Consider the following 23067-nt stretch of genomic DNA (forward strand, 5'->3'; position numbering starts at 1 on the left):
TGCTTTGGTGAGCAAGCGCGTTTGCAGTCGTCGGTAAGCACGCTACGCGTCTTCACACAAGTTTTACGGATTTTGATAACTTGACGACTGGTACAGTGAGCACGCTCTTTTGCTTCTGCCTAGACCCTGTTGTTCGCGGTAACCACACTGCTGCAACAACATTGCTTACTCGCCAGTGCTGTAATATCGCGTATCATTTGGTGTCATATTTAGCGTGCAAGAAAAACTTTCGATATGTCTTTTTTCTGCTTATCTGAGCTCTCTACTGCCATTGCTCTGATTTTGTGATCTTCATACTTGTTTACAGGTCACAAGCTGTACAAGCATCCAAGTGATTTCACTGACTGAAGTGGCCGCACGTCCGGATGCCACACATCATTTTTTATTTGCTGGAGAAGAAAGCATGTGACCTCAAGGAGGCAAAAAGTCCTCTCTGTTAACGCTAGCCAGCCAAAGACATCACTCGTCTTCATCTGACGGAAAGCGATGCAGATGTAACAGGCCGCAGCCGCACTGACGGCGCGGCTGTTGATGCTGTGCACATGGCTCTGCGGCTAGTTTTTTCCGCTTGCGATAGTTGTCGGTGCAGCCAACGACAGCACAGTGATATCCTGATGACCTCGGCTCACGATTCATGCTCACAGTCAGCGTCAAAACACGTAAAAGCTGTTCTCTCGTGCACAATACAGCAGGATACGAACGTCACTCAACGCGTACTTCGCCGCCCGCGCATACCAGGAGGAGAGGAGGAGGAGAAGCGGCGGCGCGCGCGCGCCGATTCGAGGCTATTTTCCTCCTCGCGCCGAAAACGGTCTATACCGGGATCTTCTGACCCCCAAACTCTGTTTCCGTATTAAAAACCTTTTTCACCACCACCTCATGGCCTGAGGCACTTTAGGACGTTAAACCCCCATAAACCATATGCCTATATGCAACGAGAAACCGTATGATACCACTCGCAGGGGTGTACAAGGAAGGGTTGCAGCACTATTTCGGTATAAAAATTGCTTTTGAGGAAAGGAGATGGGCAGTACTTGTCTCGCATCTCGGTAGACAGCTGTGCCTTAAGAGGGGAACGTAAGCTATATTCAAATAAGGATCACTTGACACCACCCATAACGCTCTGGTTGAAGCGGTTGCTTACCGTTCTGATACGAATGTAGTAGCCAGTGGCGGGTGTATGAACACGAATTGCTCGGTTGCTGAGTGCGTCTTACGGCCGCTTGGCGACTTCACGGACTGGGAGGCAGCTCTGCTCGGCTGTCAAGACCTAGAGACTGAAAACGCCTTGGTTCAATCACCGCCTCCTAAGGAGGCGCCGGTTCAATGGACGAGGGCGGCGTTGCTTGCGAATGGGACCCCGGAATAGGGGCTGCATCTAGTATTCATCTCATCATTCCTTCATGTCATCTCGCAGTCAGGTACTAGAAGCTGATGCAAAGGGAAAGTTGCTGATGTTCCTCTTAACCTGGAATAATGGCGGAACCACCAATGATAACGCACCCAAAAAAATTGGCTGTGGTTTAGCTCTAGTTAACCCTAGTTGAATTGCGAAAGCAACCGAGCGCATTGTCTCTTACTCGCTTCGTTCTTTCGTTGTCGCCTCTTTGGCGCTCTCCATAATGACTCGACTCCGTTTCATACACCAGGTGCAACGCAACCAAAGCTAGCGCTCTTTTTTGCGCAAGCTGCATCCGGGACACAAAACAGTGCGTTGCTAGTGGTGAGCGAAAAATAACAAATGCTTTGCTACCAGGTTTCGTGGATAATACATTTGTCATCAACGTGACAAAAAACGCTCTCAAGATCAGTGATTTTGTATTTTGCTTTGGTCGCCTTTTTCCAATTCACGTTTTAGCTGTCTCCGCAACCCTGGCCGCCGTGTTTACTTTTTTCGGCTACATTTCACTTATAAGAAAATGGCGTCTAGCTCAGCGGCCCCGGTCACCTCTCCTGTACGCATCATCACGAAGATTCCTACATCCAAGCTATTAAGGCACGCCAAGCAAGTGATTGCAGTTTTGTACTTCCATACCAGGATCCGCTTTCAGGAGAGGTCTGTTCGGGAAGTTCTGAGTGCTGCGAGCGAGGACACCGGAGTAACTCCCCGTACCGTTGCCAACATCAAGGGGGAGCGCCTGTGTGGGCCTCAGGGGTCTGTGAAGCAAAGACCTCGCGACGTGAAGATTTCAAGCTCGCGAAGAGTCAAGAATGACAGCTTCACAGTCCATGCCATCCGTCTTAAAGTGCACGGTATGCACGCGAAGAGGGAAGTCCCAACACTGGACAGTGTGCTAAAGGCTGTCAATGAGGACGACGACCTGCCGAACTTCAAGAAAACCACATTGCGGAGGTTGGTGAAGGACATCGGATTCACATTTGAAAAAAGAAAACGCAAGCTTGCGGTAATCGAGAGAAGTGACGTCACTGCCTGGCGTCGCAGGCGTACCTACGGGCGATCAAGGAATTCCAAGAACAGGGCAGGTACGAGTCGTTCCTTGTCTATTTTCTTATGGAGCACGCTTAGACTGGCTTCATATACAGCTTGATGTTAGCGTTGCAACCTCGCAGTCGGAACAGTGAGTGTTGCTTCCGAATAACACATTTAAAAGAAATCGTCTTAACCACGTTGTTGTTGCCGATCTTTAGCGTAGAGGTGATGCTTCAATGCCAGTTTTGCGCTACGTTTGGGTGGGGCACGTGTCTGCATGGGCAGGTTGAATCGCTAAGTCCCAACTGGTGCGGCAAGCAAAAAAAAAAAAACAAAACTGCCAAAAATGTCCTAGCACTGCAAAGGGTAGTGCCATTTAGTCGTCTCCGCAGGAACGAATGAACACGAACTGTACACTGTACACGCAGTCACCGCAAGAGAAGAGATTTCAGATGATGCCGAGTTAGTCCGGTACCCCATGCAAACATATAGCGAATATAAACTGGCTACCAAATGCCGCCTGGGCGTGAAATATAAGCCCGAACAAGGGAGGAATAAAGCCGAGATAATCCTTTTTTTCGATTGTCCTTGAGCGGCTGTTTGTGAGACAGTGGTCAGCAGTGTGTTTGTTGCAGTGCGTTGTCTACTTACATGCTGCAGTGTGTTTGTTTACTTACTAGCATTAACTCGTGCACCCGGTTGTTTTGCATTTACAGGTGCATCATCTACCTAGATGAAACCTGGTTCAGCGCAGGGCACACGAAAGAATACGTCTGGCACGGCAAGACTGTCAAGTCATCTCAGAATGGCTTCCTGAAAGGTCTAACGGGATTGGCTGCGCCTTCAGGCAAAGGGGCCCGTTTGGTCCTTGTACATGCTGCGAGCAGTGCAACAGTATTCGTGCAAGACGCTGCTGACTTCTTCAGGGCAAAAAAGGGAAACCACGCTGACTACCACACTGAGATGGATGGCAACTACTTTCAGAAGTAGTTCACCGAAAAGCTGATATTGAGCTTTGGCTCACAAAGAAAGGTGTTCTATGGTCACAGGACATGGTGAGAGAAGATCTGCTGGAGCTTTCTCAAAAGGTAAGCAGACCCAGCGTTGTGTACCGCATCATCACCCTGGCAGCTACCCATGACCACGTAGTCCTTCATTCACCTCCGTAGCACTGCGAGTTCAATCCCATGAACTTGTTTGTAGCCAGGCGAAGGGATATATCGCGAGTCGCAAGTGTGTGATTGGAAAGGTGAAAATATGTGTGCATGTGGGCTTTTGTGTGTTCATCAGTCTACTGAGGTAAGAGAAGGGACTCCTCGGCATGCTCTGATCACTTTTGATGTGCTATGTGCATGTGTGTAAAAGCACATGCTGATTAGCATGAAATTGTATGAGACAGTAACTTGTAGTGTAGGTGGTAAGGTGGATGTGAAGGACGTGGTGGTGGCGGCGGAGGTGGAGGTGGTGGTGGTGTTGTGCGTGCTCGGATTAATGGTGTCTGTATAGAAGCAGAATTTGTAAAGGAGTGCAAATAGTGCTTTTTGAAATTAGAATATGAACAGTGGTACACGTCGCCAATGTGTGCAGTTTCTGGAGGATAAGATTCATTGACGAAAAAAAAAGTGGAGCTTAATCTAGCGTTGTGTCATTTATTCGAAAAGTATCTCAAAATTTGAGAGCAAAATCGATTTGTTTAAAATAATTTTGAACATGTACTGTTTGAATCATTCAAGTAATTGAACAGGACTGTATTCAATTTGCTGTACAAGAATTTCGAACGCTCACACACCCCTATGAATGGGCCTCATTTGGTGTGTGAGGGTTGGAAATGGTATGTTTGGGTGTCTGATCTTCATATCCTGAAAAGGAAGTCCTGGTTTGGTGTTGTCTTGCATTACTGCCAATCTGTGGGCGTTCTGACATGTTGCGCAGTGCTGCAGTGCCAGTGTTGAGGTAGCCAGTGCTCTATGCTTTGTCCTTAATTTCTGGGGGAGTGTGGATGATTTCAAGCTTGCTCTTCCTCAGTTAAGTGTGAATTTGTTTGTTTCAAGTCCTGTCATTGTTAGTACATGTCCCAGGAATTTCATTTTGTTCACCTAAAATGCACTGCTTTTTAAACCCTGTCCAGACATTGGTCAGGTTTTCGCTGTATGGAATATTTTTGTTCGATAGCCCGCACCTTTTTTTCAAATTTTGGAGTACTTGACTAATTTTGTGTTTGTGTACCTCCACTGCACGGGTCCTTTTGATTTGTATGAACTGTGATCCATGCAACTGGCTGTTTCCTGAATAAACCACTTCTCGCAAACACTGCGGGGTCAACAATCTTTATTGTCCTGTGTCACTTACTGTTTGCTCTTTACAAAGATTACTTCATAGTGTTGTAGAACTTTTTCTGCATTCTTGCTTGACTCTCCCACAGCGCGGAGGTCTCTTTGCCTGACTGCATGAAACAACTGCAGAGTGAGGGAACCAGAAACTCTTCTGCAGGACTTTGGACTTATTCAACCCTGCCCATAAACTTAGTTACGTGCCCCAGGAGAATAATAATCGTAATAATAACAATAAAATTATTCTTATTTATTTATTTATTTATTTATTTGCAATACTGCTGGTCTTATTGCAAGACCGTAGCAGGGGCAATTAGTACAGTGAAAAAAAAACAAATATAAACATATTATTCAAAGGCAGCAAACATAGCATCAAAACAAAGGTAGGGAAAAGTGAATTGGCCATAGCAAAAGGATATACAGAACAGATCTTCGACAATGGTAGGCACAATTTCAAAATGCACTCAAAATCGCATACATGACAAGTTAGAAGGGGTTGTCTTCTTGTCTAGATTTGCAGTCACGGTTGCTGCATCGCCACTGTGCATTACGACAAATGCTCTATCTGTGACACGAATGATGATAAGGATTGAGTGCAGGTGATGGCACGATCCAAGCGATTCCATTCACTAATGGAGAGAGGAAAAAAGGAATGCCTAAACGTGTCATTATGGCACATATACTCGGTTAGTGTGTTCGTATGTTTGTGCCGTGAAGGTGGCGATTGTGAGTACGTCACGTATTTTTTCACATCTATCCTGTACTGCTCGTGTAATAATTGAAACAAAAATTTTAAGCGCGCTTGTTTTGCTCTTGCGGATAATGTTTGGAGACCGGATGAAGCTGCAAGCAATGTTGGGGAATCTGTGCGCTTGTATTTATTGTGAATTATTCGTAGGGCTTTGCGTTGTATAGCCTCAAGTTTTGTGATGTTAGTTATTGATTGGGGGAACCAGACTGTGTTCGCGTATTCTAAGACTGGCCTTACAAGGGTTTTGTAGGCAAGGAGTTTAGAAGATACTGGTGCGGACCGCAAGCGTCTCCTGATAAAGAGAAGTTTCCGTAAAGCAGTAGACGTGATGTTAGCAATGTGAGAGTCCCACCTCAGGTCAGAAGACAGCGTAATACCTAGATATTTATGATGTTTAGTTTTCGCTAATGGAACGCCGTTTACAGAGTAAGAAAAGCAAAACGGGAATTTTTTTCTTGTTACTGTCATACAAACGGATTTTTTAGTGTTTATTGTCATTTGCCACGTGTTACACCATTCTGTTATTTTTTTTAGAGAACTGTTTAACGACAGATGGTCTTCGCGGTTGTTAATAGTTTTGTAAAGAATGCAGTCATCTGCGAAGAGCTTAATGTTGCAATCAATATCATTAGTTATGTCATTGATGAAGAGCAGAAATAACAATGGACCAAGGACTGATCCCTGAGGAACGCCCGACGTTACTGGAACTGTTTTGGATGAAACATACTCAAAAACCACAAACTGAGACCGATTTGACAAAAAATCTAACCAAGATAGTAAGTCGCCTTCCCCGATAACAGTTTTTAGTTTTCCTAGCAACTTATTGTGTGATACAGAGTCGAATGCCTTTGAAAAATCGAGCAATATTATGTCTGTCTGGCTACAGTTATTAATATTAAGTGCTAGATCGTGTACAACCTCTGTTAGTTGAGTAACGGTTGATAACCCGCGTCGGAATCCATGCTGATGGGGTGTCAATATACTATTGCGCTCCAGGAATGCGGTTATGTGCTTCGAAATTATGTGTTCCAAAATTTTACATGATGTACTTGTAAGAGAGATTGGCCTATAGTTTGAGGGTGAGGTAGTGTCCCCTGATTTATGAATAGGTATTGTGGAGGCCAGTGTTGAGGTCGCCCAGGAGGCGACCACGGCCACGTTTATTTGAGGCTGCCTTAGAAGAGGTAGCGACAGAGCAGCAGCGGCAGCGTCCGGCGAGGCCGAAGTCCAGAGCGTTCTCCTCTGCGCGAGCCACGTTCTCCTGCACGTGCCCACCGCTTCGTCGTCTTCCGCGTGCCGAAGCGGTGGCGCTACAGAGGCCCCCACCCAGCACGAACGTCCGGTTTGTGCGAAAGGGACAGAAAACACGAGAGGAGAGGGTGGAACAAAAGAAAACTGGGAACGAAAGGCCGGTGAGTTCAGGTCGGTAGTCCGGGAAGGCAGTCAGGCTGGAGAACAAAGCTCAGGCGGTCGAGCCTGGCTGCTTCGCAATGGGCGAGGGAGGCAGAAAGGGGAAGGCGAGGACAGGGACAGCAGACAGGAAAAGTCACCCAGTAAGCGTCGACGAGATGGTCGTAAAGCAGTCTTTAGAGAAACTAGTAGTGGTGGCAGTGGGCTCGAGGATGGCCTGAACATCAACCAACGTACAGATGTCCGAGCGTGTGAAGTGCGTCGCCCCAGCCGGCGGGGTAGTAGGGGCCGCCTGATACAGCAGCAGTGGTAGAAGCGGAGGCGATGGCGCAGTCGCTCGTGGCGGCGAAGCAACGGCATGGCAGGCGAAGGCGGAGCGAGCAACGGGCGGCTGCCATCCGATTGGAAAGCCGGGACTGCTTGGGTAGTGGCAGCGGTGGATGCAGGAGGAGGGCGCAAATCCGGCACGTGAGCGTCGGAAGAAACGGGGTGCGTTGGTGCTGCTACGACAGGCGGTGCTGGAGGGGGCCCGCTGAGGCGCGTCCATGTCGCATGCATGCCACCTTCGGTGACTGTCTCGTTTGGCGCAGAGGCAGAGTCACTTGCGAAGCCGGCAGATGACCAGGGAGCCGTGGGAAGCAGTGCGGGTTGCGCATTAGCAGCGACAGGGTCCTGGTGTGGCGTGCATGCGTGCCCCGCGACAGGAAGGACAGATGGGCTCACCGGAGAGAGGCATGAGGGGACAGGCGAACATGTGACGAGGAGCGGGGCTGCGGCGCAGGTCGGGTTACTCTCCGAAGAGGTGGGGCACGTGTCGAGAGAGACCTCTTCTGGTGGTGGTCCCAAGGCAGGCACCACAGCTGGCAAGCAGGGCTGGGCAGGAGTCGTGGGACGGGTGCTCGCACGTGGATCGGCGTCTAGAGCCGAAGCTTGTTGTACCGCGTGGGACGCAGGACGGGGAAGGTTTGAGCCGAAAAACTTGAAGAAGGCGTCCTTCAAGTCATCGTAAGGGTGTTCACCCGGCAGCGGAAGGTCAAGCTGGGTAAAGAGATCGGCGGGCATAGGATAACTTTATTTGGCTCTAGCACAAGTGCTTTTTTTTATGTGGTCAGATGAGTCCATCCGCAACGGTCGGTTGCCCCTATTCCAGGGCTCCACTGGATGCTGCCGTCAGCTGAGCTCGCCGTATCAAACCGATCTGGTCATCGCGGCAGTCGCTGGAGAGCAGACCCTCCCATTGCTCCACACTGGGGTTTTGTATAACTGGGACGATGTCGACTTTCTGACATGCCCATGTGATGTGATACAGTGTAGGTTTTTCATGGCACCACGGACAATTGTGTGCGTAAAGTGTGGGGTGAATTTTACTTAGTGTGTTTAGATTTGCATATGACCCCGTTTGCAGTTGTCTCCATGTGACAGCCTCTTCTTTGTTTAAAGATTTGTGCGGTGGTGGGTACCGCATCCTGCTGCCTTTGTAGTTGTTGAGTATGGCCGAGTATTCCTGAGGTACTGGCAGGGATTCCTCAAGGTCGTTGACGTTGGATGCTCGGTAGTTAGTATATCCTCGAGCTATCCTGTCTGCCTCTTGGTTTCCTGCCACCCCCGTGTGCCCCGGTACCCAGATGATCTTATGTTTGATCGGCTTGTGTGGTTTTGCATGTGTTTGTTGCGTCTTGCAGTCTACAGAGCGGAGTATGCGGAGCGCTCTGTGACCTACTCTGCCGCAAAGATAGTTGCGGCAGGCTGCTTGTGAATCAGTAAGAATTGTCAGTGACCGCCCAGTCCGATAGCCCTCCGCTGCCGCTAGAGCGACGGCCGCTTCTTCAGCCTCAGCTATCGTGCAGTCTTGCAGGGAGGCGCTGGTAATCTCGTGTAATTCCGAGTTGACTACAGTTGCCACTGCGTTGTTGGTGCCTTGTCCCCTAGTCATGGCATATGTGGCAGCGTCGACATACACTGTTGTATCCTGGGATGCGTGTGTTTTCTGTAAGCGGTCGGCCCTTGCCTCTCTTCGGTCTTTGTGGAGGTTCGGGTCCATGTTTCTTGGTATTGGTGCCACCCTGAGCGTGCTGCGGTACTCATCGGGGATCGTTTTAGTTCTCAATATTTCTCGAATTTGTTCGGTGTAGCCCAGTTTCTTTAAAAGAACTCTGCCTGTGGAGGTCTGCTGTAGTCTGCGCATTTGGGCAACATGCTGCGCTTCCCGTAATTCCTCGAACGTGTTGTGCAGTCCCAAGGCTAAGAGCTTTTCAGTTGAGGTGTTATGGGGTAGCCGAAGCGCGGTTTTATACGCTTTGCGTAAAATCGCGTCCGCCTGTTGTATTTCACTTTTGATATGATTGTAGTACGGGAGACTGTATGTCGCCCGGCTGACCACTAGGCTCCTGACCAGCTTGAGTGTGTCTTCTTCGCGCATGCCATGACGTCTGTGTGAGATGCGCGTAATCATGCGGGCCACTTGAAGTGTAGATGCCTTTAATAGCGCAAGGGTGTGAGTACAGCGTTGATTTGACTGTATCCACATCCCTAGTACCCGTATGAGTGTCTTCTCTGGTATTGGTTCTCCTTCGAGGTAAACTTGTAGTCGAAGTTCTTTACTGGTAGGGACTGTTCGGTTCCGTTTTCCTCTCCAAACCCGTAAGAGCTCAGATTTTTCGGTCGAGCATGCTAGCCCTCTTGCTTTGACATAGTTTTCAACGCAGGTGGCCGCTTCTTGTAGCCTATCCTCTTTCTCGCCGAGTGAGCCAGTGTTAGTCCATATTGTGATGTCGTCGGCATAAATGGCATGGTGGATGTCGTCAATTTCTTTTAGTTGCTTCGCCAGTCCGATCATGGCCACGTTGAATAGCGTGGGTGAAATGACCGACCCTTGAGGTGTTCCCTTGTTAGGCGTTCGAAACTTCTCGGACCGAAGTTCTCCTATACCGATGGTTGCAGTTCTGTTGGATAGAAATGCTTTGACGAAGCTGTGAATCCTGCGCCCGCAGTTCAGGTTGTCCAGGCCCGTAAGGATTGCTTCGTGGCTCACATTGTCAAAAGCCCCTTTGATGTCTAGGGCCATTATCACGTTTTCTCCGTCCCGAGGAACGTTCCGAAGTACACCTTCATATAATTGGAGGAGTACGTCTTGAGCTGATAATTTTGCTCTAAAGCCGAACATGCTGTGAGGGACCAGTTCGTTGTCTTCCATGTAGTTTTGAAGTCTCTGCGTTACCACTCGCTCGTATAGTTTTCCCAGGCATGACGTAAGCGAGATCGGCCTGAGGTTTTCTATCTGCAGTTTCTTGCCTGGCTTGGGTATCATCACCACTTCAGCATGTTTCCACTCCTCGGGGACAGTTTCAGCTTCCCAATGTTTGTTGAGGAAGTCTGTCAGTTCAGCGACCAGCGCATCGCTGAGGTTGCGGATGAGTGCGTTGTTTATTTTATCCGCTCCCGCGGCCGTATTTCTGGTGGTGTTTCGCATGGCCGCGTAGACCTCTTCTCGTGTGATGGGTCTGTCCAGATTAGCGTTATCGTCTCCCCGGTACTCCCCTGTATAGGTCGGCGGGTTCGTGCTCCCAAAGCATTTGGCGCGCAATCTGTCGAGGAGTTCCGAGTCAGTGCCCTCGAAGTGGTGAATGAACCGGTATATGGATTTATTGTTTTCAGCTTTTGTCTTAGTCGGATCGAGGAGCGCTCTAAGGATACGCCAAGTCCGTGTCGTGCTTAGCGTCCCACTAAGGGAATCGCTGAATTGTTGCCAATTTTGTTTTGCCAGCTGTGTGGCGTATTCCTCTGCTTTCGCTGTAATTTCGGCGATTTTAAGCTTGAGTTTCCTGTTATGTTTTTGTTTTTTCCATCTCCTGGTGAGACTGCGCCTAGCATCCCAAAGCTTGAGCAGCCGACCGTCCACCTCGGGTGTTTCCGCTGTTCGGTTTATGGTTTTGGTGTACTTGTCTTGCGTATCCCTTAGCATGCTTCCCCATTCCTCTAACGACTGTATGCCATTCTCGGTAAGGTTGCTGTCGCATGCTTCGCGGAACGCATTCCAGTCCGTTATTTTTGCCGCGCCCAACTGGCGTCTCAGCCTGTCTGAGGTTACTTGCGTCTTGAGTATGTAGTGGTCGCTGCCTAAATTTTCCAATAGGTTCTCCCATTGTGTTTGTCCGAGTCCTCTTACGAATGTGAGGTCGGGGCAGGTGTCGATGCTGACGCTATTTCCAATTCTGGTAGGGGTTGCTGGGTCCGCGAGTAGGTTGCAGTTGAAGTTATCTGCAACCTCGGCAAGCGTTTTGCCTTTAATGGTGGCCTTTTGGTACCCCCAGCTCTTGTCCATGGCGTTGAAATCCCCCAAGATGATTAACGTGTTGTTTTTCGCTAGTCTGTGGACACCGTGAAAAAGTTCAAAAAATTTTGCTTTTCTTTGCTTCGGGGGGCTGTACACGTTGACGATGAATACACTTCCCCCTTTCCTTTTCTTTTTCGGTACGATCTCTACAATCACATGCTCAATGTCAGTGTCGGGTATGCTGTCGTGATTGATGGCTATGACTGCCTTGCTCACTAAGATGGCTGTCTTTCCCGTCATGTGGCTGTCGTAGCATGTGTATCCCGTGAGAGTGGGTGTCGCGCCCGTTTCTTGAAGTGCGATAACGTCAGGTGGTGTTAGCTGCGTCTGAATGAATTGTTTGATGAGGCCTTGTTTCTTGCGATAGCCTCTGCAGTTCCATTGCCATATGTCTAAGATGTCTTGTTTGCTGTGGTTCGTGTTAGCCATGATTTAGGTTCTTGAGCTTGTGCAATTGCCCGTTCCCTGGGATGTAGATGGATTGGCGAGAGCTGCTAACGCAGGACGGTTGTAGGCCTTTTCCTTAATGTTCTCTGTGTGTTTTTGTTTTCGGAAAGCACTCCGTAGCTCTGCTAGTTGTCCTTGTACCTGATGCATTGTCTGTTGCATCATTTGTTGCACCATTTGTTGCATCATCTGTTGTATTTCCGCTTTGAAGTTTGAGCGTTCCTCATCGCTCATCTGCAACGAGAAGTTCGTTTGTGTAGCGTTCGACAGCGGGTTGCAGTTGGATTTTAGGTCTTGAACTATCTTTGTGAGTTCCGCAATTTGGCGTGCAACTCCCTTTTTACGAGGAGGTACCGCCAGATCTGTGATCGGACGCCGTTCACGTATAGCTGAGCGTCCACTTGCAGAAACCAAACCATAGGGCTGTGCGGGCGGAACGGCCACAGCTGCAGACGTGAAGGGTCGAGAAGCTCGGGTGGCTGCCACTCGTCTTGAGCCAGGTCCTTGTCGAGAGGGCAGGAGTTCGAGGGTGCGGTCGTAGTTGAAGCAACCGGGCCGGAGACGCTGGACTGGGGCGGAAGAGTACTGGCCAGTGACGGTTGCGGCGTGCTGTTTCTGGAGGATGCAGCCGAAGACGAGTGCGATGCTGGTGCGGGCGCAGGCGCTGGCGGTGGCGAAAGCGAGTCCGCCTCGTCATGGAGCGGCAGCGGGTAGTATGATGCGCCGTAGTAGACGAGGACGGCAGCGCGCAACTCGTCGTAGGGCCGGCATCCCGAGGCAGGGCAGGCAAGTCGGAAGAGGAGGTCAGGCGGGAGAATGTCGCAAAGGACTGCGTGTTTAAACGGCTGGATGGTAATGCCGTTCAAGTACATCGCAGCCTCCAGTTGGGCGAACCACCCGCCGACGCCTGCAGGCCGGAACGCTGGAAGCGGGGGGTTGAAATCCAGGTCTTGCCAGCCTGCCATGCTGGGACGCCGCTGGGATAGAAGGCGCGGCTCTCCGGGTCACCACGATGTGGAGGCCAGTGTTGAGGTCGCCCAGGAGGCGACCACGGCCACGTTTATTTGAGGCTGCCTTAGAAGAGGTAGCGACAGAGCAGCAGCGGCAGCGTCCGGCGAGGCCGAAGTCCAGAGCGTTCTCCTCTGCGCGAGCCGCGTTCTCCTGCACGTGCCCACCGCTTCGTCGTCTTCCGCGTGCCGAAGCGGTGGCGCTACAGTATGATCTTTGCCGTTTTCCAGTCTCTGGGCAGCCTTGATGATGAAATAGACTTGCGAAAGATAATACCAAGGTACTTGCTACACCATTCGGCATATCTTTTTAAAAACTCATTTGGAATATCATCCGGACCTGTTGATTTTTTTGGATCTAGGTTCAGCAGAAGATTGAAAATCCCGTCATCGGTAATTCTGAGAGGTTCAATATTTAGCAGGGGCAAATTGCAGGAGTCGGGGATGATGTCGTTATCTTTAGTAAAGACTGAAAAGAAGAAATCGTTGTACATATTAGCAGTATTGGCCTTATCTTCTACAGAGAGACCGGACTGCACCGTTTTATGGCCACGAAAATGGCTCCAAAACCTGTGTGGATTATTTCTCAAAAAACTTGGGAAAGTTACGTTGAAGTAGTAGTCTTTCGCTTGTTTCGTGACCTGTTTGAGCTTTTTAACGGCACTGCTTAATTTAGATTTCCTCAAATGACTACCACCTTTGGTCTTTATAGCTTTGCGTAACCTCTTTACATGACGCTGCGCGTGAATGACGTCTCTAGTGATCCAAGGGTTATTTTTAGCGATGCGTTTGATCTTGAGCGGGACAAAGTCATACAGTACTGTACAGCGCGTTTAAAGATAAGCCATGCAGTGTCTATGTTTGTAGATCTATCTGATGCGCTCTCGGCAAAGCTGTCGAATTCATGGGCGAGATAAGTTAGGATAGCTGCGTCGTCTGCCTTTGCAAAGTTTTTTATGGTGGTGGTTGGACAGTGGCATGTCATGGTGCATTGTAGCGGTAATTCACAAACTGGGATTTTATGGTCTGAGATGCCTTCGATGACGTGGGTTGCAACACGATGGACGGGGAAATGTTCACTGATTAAAATCAAGTCAAGAATGTTTTTTGTTGAGCCTTGTACGCGTGTAGGATCGAGAACTATTTGATGGAGGTTAAAGTTTATCATCAAATTAATTACAGCGTCGGAGATAATTGAAGTGTGATGCATGGTAGTCCAGTCGACATCTGGTAGGTTAAAATCGCCCATTAGAATGATTCGCGAGTTACAACAGTATTGCTGGAGGAAATCTTGAATTACCGATATGCATTCGTGTCCAGAAGAAGGGCTCCTGTAGAAGCTGCCAGTTATAATGTTAGTGTTGTTGCAAATAACTTTGCAGAAAACAGCTTCAGCGCCGGTTACTTCAGGAAGCATGACAAATGGGATGCGCTTTTGTATCATAAGTGCCACGCCACCACCGCGGGAGGCGCGATCCTTTCTGACAAGTTCGTAGTTCGGTGGAGCAATTTCATCGTCGCTGACATCTTGGGAGACCCAGGTTTCAGTAATCGCAACTATATCTGGTTCGTGCTCAAGCAGAACAGTCTCTAGGGATTCGACTTTATTTATAACGCTTCTCGCATTGATATTGATAACCGTTAATTCTTTGACCGTGCTCCCCGTCGAGTCATTGGTGGGCTTAGATCGGTAGAGTTTTTTTCCAGAGGTGGTTGTTTGGTCTTCCCATCATGTTCCTTCAGAGGTACTCGATTATTCTTCTCATAGTCCCAGACATATGCACGGCCGTTGATGAATAACTTGTCGAAGGCCAAGGACACCTTTTCTTTTCTTTCGCGTTCTTCTTTCGCGCTGGCCCAAAGATTTTTCCTGATTTCACGAATTCTGGGGGAAAAATCTTCGCCAATACAGAATCTTGTGTCCTTTAGCTTCCGACCGTTCTTCAATATAGCTGTCTTCTGTCTCGAATCTAATAGTTTAAAGATAACCGGGCGGATCTTGTTGCTCTCTGGTCGTCCTAATCTATGAATTCGTTCCATGGCGACCTGGTCAAGACCCAGAGTATCTTGAATAATTTTTGTGTTAACAGCCTGCTCTAGAGTTTCACTGTTCTCTTCATCCTCCTCTTCTAAGACATACACTATTAGATTCGATCTTCTGCTCCGGTTTTCCAAATCGTCAATCCGTCTTTCTAGTGTATCAATAATTTTAGTCATGCGGGAAAATTCATTCTGGCAAGACGTAATCTTGGTTTCTAACACTGACAATGCATCCAGTTTCTTATCTATTTCTGTGAGTCGTTTTTCTTTTATGTCTTTTATGTCGCAAGCAATGTCCTTTAGTTGTTTTGCAATCTGCGCAAGTTCAGGGCCAGGGTTAGTTTCCACATCACCTCCTAAAAGCAACAATTTTCCAAGAAACACTTCAGTATCGTGCACTATACTCTGAAGCTGCCGGCACGGCAGCACTAGTAGAAAGCGGTCATCTGAACGGTAACAATTTCCAAATTCTTTTCTTACCTGCGCAATGAAGGCAAAATGATTATTCCACCGCATGCCGGTAGTGCCGCCGTGCCCAGTGACATCGTGATGTTCGGGGAGGCAGTATATACTGTTGATCTGCGGTGGCGCTGGTAGCGATCTGTGCGTGCAGTGGTCCGCGCATGTGCCCGGGGACGATCGGTGTAGCCAGTTAACATCCAGATGCGGTGTCAGCGCGTCTCGCACGTGGAACTTGGCGGTGGTGATTCCGCGATCGAAGGCATTTTCCTCGGGCAAGTGGCTGATGCTGGCGCTGGTCGGAGGCAGCGCTCCGATGACCATCTGCACAATGAAGGCAAAATGATTATTCCACCGCATGCCGGTAGTGCCGCCGTGCCCAGTGACATCGTGATGTTCGGGGAGGCAGTATATACTGTTGATCTGCGGTGGCGCTGGTAGCGATCTGTGCGTGCAGTGGTCCGCGCATGTGCCCGGTGACGATCGGTGTAGCCAGTTAACATCCAGATGCGGTGTCAGCGCGTCTCGCACGTGGAACTTGGCGGTGGTGATTCCGCGATCGAAGGCATTTTCCTCGGGCAAGTGGCTGATGCTGGCGCTGGTCGGAGGCAGCGCTCCGATGACCATCTGCACAATGAAGGCAAAATGATTATTCCACCGCATGCCGGTAGTGCCGCCGTGCCCAGTAATAAATAATAATAAAGGCCTAAATAGCTGCACTGCCGAGCAAAGGTCATAATAACAAAGTACAATAAAATATTATACCTACTTCCCCTGCGAAAAATTTTCTTACAAGAGTCGACACGTCAGTTTGGTGTTCTCCGCAATTTCCAAATCATGGCGAACTTCCAGCTCAATAAGCAATTCATAACCACAATGTATATTGTATTTGATGCTACCTCGGAGTAACACAACGAAAGCTTTTATACGCTCCGCGTGGCATTTACAACGCGCGCAAGGTGCAAAAGGTCTGGGGAAGAAAAATATGCACGCAAAACAGCCTCGCACAGCACAAGCTACCAAGGCTGTAAGCATAATTACTCTCGCTATTCGTGAACAGCGTGGAAAGAAAATCAATTAAAAGACCATGTGAGTAAAAATCTCAATAAGCACAGTAACGATCTTTTGCCTGCGTTTCTCACACAGGGATAAGTCAGCTGTATTTTAACACGCGTTACGAAGAGCAACACCATACACGTCTAGAGTATCTGCCACTCAACCAACCGACGAACGCAAAGCGCGGCAGCCTAATCGAGACTGACATCGTTAAAGAACCCCAGGAAATTTCGACCACCTGGGGTTCTTTAACGATGTCAGTGCACGTTAAAGAACCCCAGGTGGTCGAAATTTCCGGAGCCCTTCACTACGGCGTCTCTCATAGCCTTAGTCGCTTTGGGACGTTAAACCCCATAAACCAAACCAAACCAAACCAGACTGTTAGCGAAGCGACCAGAATTATACGCAGCAAAGCACACGGATAATGAACATACATGCCCCTGCATTCACGATAATCTGTAGATGACCAGTTGTTTTAACGCATTAAAGTGAGCAATGCAAGAGACGGAAGCCTAGGCTTACGAGCATATGATGAATCAAAGACGTGGGTACGCTCTTTTTTCAGTTTGAGGACTCTATTTTCAGCCCAACACAGTCACTTACCTGGTAGCGGAAACTCTGCAGTTGTCACCAGCGAGGCGTTTACCTCACGACGGCGGTTTTGTCACTCATTTTGTCTTGAGTAATCACGCATTCGCACGCACGGTTACCTTCCTTCGGAGTCAAGAGAGGCTAGCCAAGCAAAATGCCATACCATTTCTTTTGCTTGCTTTTTGGTGTTATCCGCTGTAAATATGGGAGGTGACATCTGCAGATATACGGGACACATATTAGTCGATGGCATGAGCCAGTGTTGGTGACCGGCGCTTCAAGACACGCAAACTAACAACTATCCGCGCACAGCACAATCACGCCCCCTCCCCATTCCCGGCATGTACGCCCTTTATTAGCTCGTGGCCGGCGACTTGTCATGTGACGTCACAGAACCATGACTGAGGTCTTGTTCAGAGAAGGAAGTAGCCAGGCAGGATAGCTGGCAGATTGTAGGGCGAGAGCATGCTGACCAAGAAAACGAAGCATGAACGGTGCTTTTTGTGGTATTTAGATGAACAGCTCAAGGTGAAGCACATTTGTAGTAAGGGTCATCATCATCATCTGACTGACCACACCCAATGAAAGGCGTCATCTGTATCGCTCCAATTAACCCTCTTCTGTGGCAACTGTGGTCACCTAATCCCCGCAAACTTCTTAATCTCATCCGCCGACCTAACTTTCTGCCGCAGCCTACTACAATTTGCTTCCCTTGGGATCCTCTCTGCTACCCTTAACCAACATTGAATAACTTGCTTTCCCACTTCATGCCCTGCCCAACTCCATTTCTTCCTCCTGATTTCGACTAGGATGTAATTCACCGAAGTTTGATCCCATAGACATTCTACCCTCTCTTTCTCTCTGTTAACGCTGCAGCTATAATTTTTCTTTGCATAGCCAGCTGTGCTGTCGTTGGCTTAAGTTGAACCCTTTTCGTTAGCCTCCATGTTTCTCCTTTGTAAATGAGCACTGGCAAAATACTCCTGTTATTTATTTGTAAAATAAATAAATAAATAAATATTAGTAAACTGTCATTCATGATCTGAGAGATCCTGCCAATAGGCACGGGAACGCTGCAGGAACTCTGTCATCTAAGTTCCATTTTCCTCCGACGCAGATTATTCTCGTTCTTTCGCTGAGCTGGCTGTTGCCGCAGCCAATACATATGGTAGGTGCTAGCACCGTTACGTGACCGTCGCCACTACCAGCTAGCGACTTCCGCACCGCGGCACCAAGTTTTACGCTTTCTATGGATCAACCTGCACTAGTGCAGCGAGCCCCATCGGCCACACCATGATCACTAGCCAAAGGTAAAAGCGATCACCTAAGGGATTGCATCTTTCATGTGCACGAGAACACTGTAGGAGCCATGTCATCTAAAACTCTCTTTCCCCTTAAGCAGGTGCGTACATGTCTTTATAAGCCAGAAAGAGCTATAGCGCTTGCTTATTGTCGTTACTATTCCCCGAAGTGCCATGTGATACATCATGCGGCTGCTTTTCTATTGCCACGTTGTTGCGACGCTCGGGTGATATTGAAACTAAACCTGGCCCTACTACTCTTTCCGGATCGCTTTATGAACTGGAATGCCTTTCCGGCAAATGTCTGTTCTCTTTCGACTTCTCCCCGCAGGCACGTCTGCAACACGCTGATTTTGGTCAGTTGCGACGCGACGGGTTCCTGCGCATCCGATGGGACAGCATTGCGTCACCATGGACCCGAGCACACGCGCTTAGCCGTATCCGGGAAAAGGGGATCCTGGTTGTTGAGCCGATGCCGAGCGTTTCGACCTTTAAGGTATCCCGGCGGAGGCAACACATCACTTTGGCGCCAGCTTCCTGCAGACGGCGTCACCAGCTTTACCCAACAGGAAGAAATCGGCAGACGCCTCTTGCTGTTTTCCCACTGTCTTTCGCCTCCCTGTCGTCTTTCTCAACATGCCCTGTCCCCTTGTCTTCTCTTGGATGTTTCTTTCTTTCAGGCGGCAAAACGTTAACATTGTGTGGCGAACTACTCATCATGATCGATCTCTGAAGAGGCGTCGACAGATGACACCTCTTCTCACTGCTTGAGGAAAAGGAATCAATCATTTCCAAAATGCCATGTCGTTCATAATGAAAAAAATACAAAAAACTGCAGGAACTATGTCCCCGTTTCTGGTCTGAAAATGTCTGACTGCTCTCTTGCCTCCAGGTTACAAACTGCCAAAAATGCCCAATGGTGATCTATTACAAGAGCTAAAAGACATCGTCCTATGCTCCAACTTTTCTAGCCACGGGTCCATTGGGTACATTATTGTGTCAATCACTGCACACCGATCCGTCAACATGGTACATGGTGCGATTTCTGAAATAGATTTCCTCCACCTTAGTGAGGAAGATATGCTAAAAGATCGAAAGGAGCAAAATACCATCAATGTATACCGTATCAAAGCAAGGAAATATGACAAATAAATTCCAACAAAATATCTGGTCCTAGCATCCAAACAGTAACCGTGGAAGCCATGGGTATGTACCATTAAGCTTGAGGACATCATCATCATCAGCCACCATCGCTGCCGCGTGCAGATAAAATAGAATTAGAAAGTCAGAGGAGAGAGAGAAAAAGAAAAGAAAAGAATAGAAAAGACGCGCGTCGCAGCAACAACCGCGTCTGCCGAAGCGGGCGCTGCTAGAAAAACAGATAAGCGGTCGAAGTCGCGTTTCGTCATCACCTCCTCACCCTGCGCCTGTTCTATGGTAAGCGCTCTTATATACCCTCTTTACAAATGCGCACTGCGTTCGGCTGCGGCGAAAGGTCAAACGGTGGCGAGGAGGAGAAGCGGCGGCGGACATGCGCAGTAGCGCGCAGCGGCGGCGAACGGTCAGCGACGGAGTCAACGGTGGCGGCGGCGACGGCGGCCACCTGCACCGTGCGTGACGTCGTTCGGATTCGCGCATGCGCAGAAGTGGCAGATCTGGCCTCCGGCTCACGCGAAGCGCGGTGTTGACCAGCCTAGTGAAGCCTTTCGCTTCAAAACCTGCAGGACAGATTATGGGCGACAAATGGTAAACAGAATGCCTCTTGAATAAACAGCGCGAACGAAGACGAGCACAAAAGACAAGAAAACGGACGACACAGCGCTGTGTCGTCCGTTTTCTTGTCTTTTGTGTTCGTCTTCGTTCGCGCTGTTTATTCAAGATGCTTAACCAACTACCCCGCCAAAACGTGCTAAAACAGAATGCCACCGCACTTGTTAAATTTTTGTTATAGAAGCGGTGTTACTCTCGAGATAACTTCAAAAAAAGAACTGAACTTGCTTTTCTTTGACAACAATCCGTTCATATGATGGCGCGTTTCTCGTATTTCTGCATATGTACGCTGCACCCTTCTTTGAGCAACGCTTTTCTGTCCGTACAATGCGCACTGTTTTTCATCGTCTTTTCCTTTACTTACGTAACGCTATTTTAAGCATGAAATGCTTTTAACTCCCGTCGTCGGCAGTGTGGTGACGTCACGCCTAGACCGAGAGCCAAGATCCAGGCACTGAATTCCACTCATCCGGGCGCTGAAACGAGAACATCCGGGCACCGTACGAGATTTAACGAGACTCTCTAAGCCCTCCTACAGGACCGGCATACAAGCGCCGGTAGCTTCACGCCGAACGGGTGGTGGCGTTCGCCCGTCCTGTACGGTGCGGTTCGGGTGTCCACCGAGATGACAGAGATTTACTGCGCCATTTCGTTCCCTCAATAAGCGTTGCGTTCAAAGGGCAAGGCATCGCGACGAACAGGTGGCCGCGTTCCTCCCTTCATGTACGGTGCGGTTCGGGTGTCCACCGAGATGACAGATAATTGCTGCGCCATTTAATTTCCTCAAAAAGCCTTGCGTTCTAAGGGCAAGGCATCGCGCCGAACGGGTAGTGCTGCTCCGTGGACTGCCTGCCAGCGCTACAACACGCTGTCGCGTTCCACTCCTAAAAGCGAAGCTTAACCGTCATTAATTAGCAGTTAATTAGAATTGAGTCAGTAATCAGTAATAAGTCACTAATTAGTAATCTGTCTTAACATCGTCATCAATGATGTGTGACGTAATCCAATGGTGACGTCACCAGTGTCACATAGGCAAAGTGGTGTGGAAAACGCTTTCGCCTCTACGCACGACAGTTTCGAACGCGCTCCATATACATTCTTGTCAGGCCTGCGTCTCGTCGTGTCCGCGTACGCTTCGTGTTATGCCCGTAAACATTTCATGCTTACTCTACTCTCGGTTACGGGAGAGGCAGATATTTTTTAGATATTCAACATAATTTTAGACTACCAATTCCGAACATAACTTGCGTTAGAAATAAAGTTCAATGGTAACCACATATAATGAAAAAAAAATAAGTGCACTACGTGCCCACATTTTATTTTCCCTCAAGGCGCGTAATAGGTGTCCAGAGATGATGATGATGTCATCAGCCTTGATGACAAATACCCACGGCGGGGGACAGAGAAGTTATACTGGCACTTGTTCTTTTGTCAGGACAGCAAATTTTTGCTTTCAATTTGACACTTAAATGTTCAGAACCGTTATTAAGCTATCAGAAATTCTACACTTGAGGTTACCAAGGAAAGCATACGACGAAAAGCACAGAAATCGAATAAAGGGAGCAAGCGGTCGGCCTAAGAAAATTTCAGTCAAATAGCTATATGAACTTCATAAAATTGAACGATATGCAACCTAATTCATTCGAGCCGCATTGCGCGGTTCGTGGTAAAGTGCCTGCAGTGCAGTGGATAACTTATACCACATTGTTTGGGCATCCTAGAACAATAGAGGTATTTTCAGAGCAAATAACCCAACAACTCGGGACTGAGAGGCCTCGCTGTGCACTGACAACGCCTGCAAAACCCTATTGAAAAATGCTATATCGCGGCAGAGCGGATTTTACCGGAACTTATCCGCTTCATACCGGTCCGGTATCACACTCATACCGGCGAGACCGTCCGGTTTGATGGCTATACCGGTTCATACCGGTCCGGTATCGATCCCAACCCGGACAGACCGCTCCGGTACGGAGCTCATACCGGACAGTCCATTCCCGGTTCGAAGCTCGAACCGGACAGACCAGTCCGGTACGGAGCTCAAACCGGACAGACCAGTCCGGTACGGAGCTCAAACGGGACAGACCAGCCTGTATTCAGAGCGATATGTGCTGCGTGGTTTTGGTGCTTGGTATGCAGATTGACTGGCGTACGCCAGCGGATATTTTTTAGGGGAAGATGGGGGGGGGGGGCAGCGTTGGTATAAGTGCGATAAGCAACACATACACGGCTTTGTTGAAAGGGCTAACAAAAGGGCTAAGCGTGAGCCGCGCAGTGGCAAAACATGCAGTTTGTGCATGAAATACGGGGGCTGCATGAAGGTGAATTGCGGGCAACCGCCATATTGGCTTCCCGTGCAGCACCCTGACAAAGACAGGGCGGCTGTGTGCGGGCAAACGGCTAGTATATATCCGCCAGCAGCCTCCCTAAGTCCTGAGCAGATTACTCTGGGTTTCACAGTGCAGAACAGTCATGCGCCATTAGCGAGTTGCCGGGTAGCACCTATCGACAGTCCCACGTACATTAGTTGTATACACGGAATAAGTTGACATTCTCACATTTAGCCTGCCTTCATTTCCTACATCAGAAGTAACAGGGTTAAGCGTACCCAAATAGCAATACCTTGCATGTTTCACTCTGATGAAGAGCTCCTCGTTGAACGCCGTAATAAAAAACGAACCCGCTTCTGAGATTTGTTCGTGCGTCTTTTGCGTTTTTCGCATTGCATTTTTTTCGGAGAAAGCTGACTGCATAAGGTTGCTTGCTTTTTCAATGCACTTCAATTACGCCTACACTACAAGCGCTTTCGTCACTCCATGCAACATGTGGCGCATGGACTTCATGACTGGTTGATAAACATGGCGAGCCTCCGGCGACTGCGCCAGAGGCTCCAAAAGGTTTGTTAGTGTCGCGTTCATTGCAGCAGCTTTCTTAATGTTCGCTAGCAGCAGTCTGTAGCGACGCATCGATGAAGAAAGAAAATTCTTAGTTTCGTGCAGGAATTCTTTGCACTTCTTCGTCAAGTGATCGCCCATTGATAACGCAACTTGTCCAAGCGCCATCGCGAGCGGCCCCACCCTTAACTCTATCAAGAAGACATACTAATCACAAATCGCCCAGAACGCCCAAATCGCCTGCGTCTCG

General features: G+C 48.8%; 1 protein-coding gene across 1 annotated transcript in view; it reads right to left on the reverse strand.

The window, feature by feature from the left end:
- The window catches only part of LOC149333630 (uncharacterized), a 79788-nt gene extending 63953 nt beyond the window's left edge, over positions 1–15835 (reverse strand). The window contains exons 1-3 of the mRNA XM_089557769.1: positions 15740–15835; positions 15437–15532; positions 7646–7960 (exon numbers count right to left, since the gene is read on the reverse strand). Of these exons, the coding sequence (XP_089413895.1) occupies positions 7646–7960; positions 15437–15532; positions 15740–15835 (507 nt within the window). The remainder of the gene's footprint in view (positions 1–7645; positions 7961–15436; positions 15533–15739) is intronic.
- Positions 15836–23067: the final 7232 nt, after the last annotated feature.

This window comes from Amblyomma mixtum, chromosome 8 (assembly GCF_055824585.1).
Source record: "Amblyomma mixtum isolate Tamu chromosome 8, ASM5582458v1, whole genome shotgun sequence".
In the NCBI taxonomy this organism is placed as follows: domain Eukaryota; kingdom Metazoa; phylum Arthropoda; class Arachnida; order Ixodida; family Ixodidae; genus Amblyomma; species Amblyomma mixtum.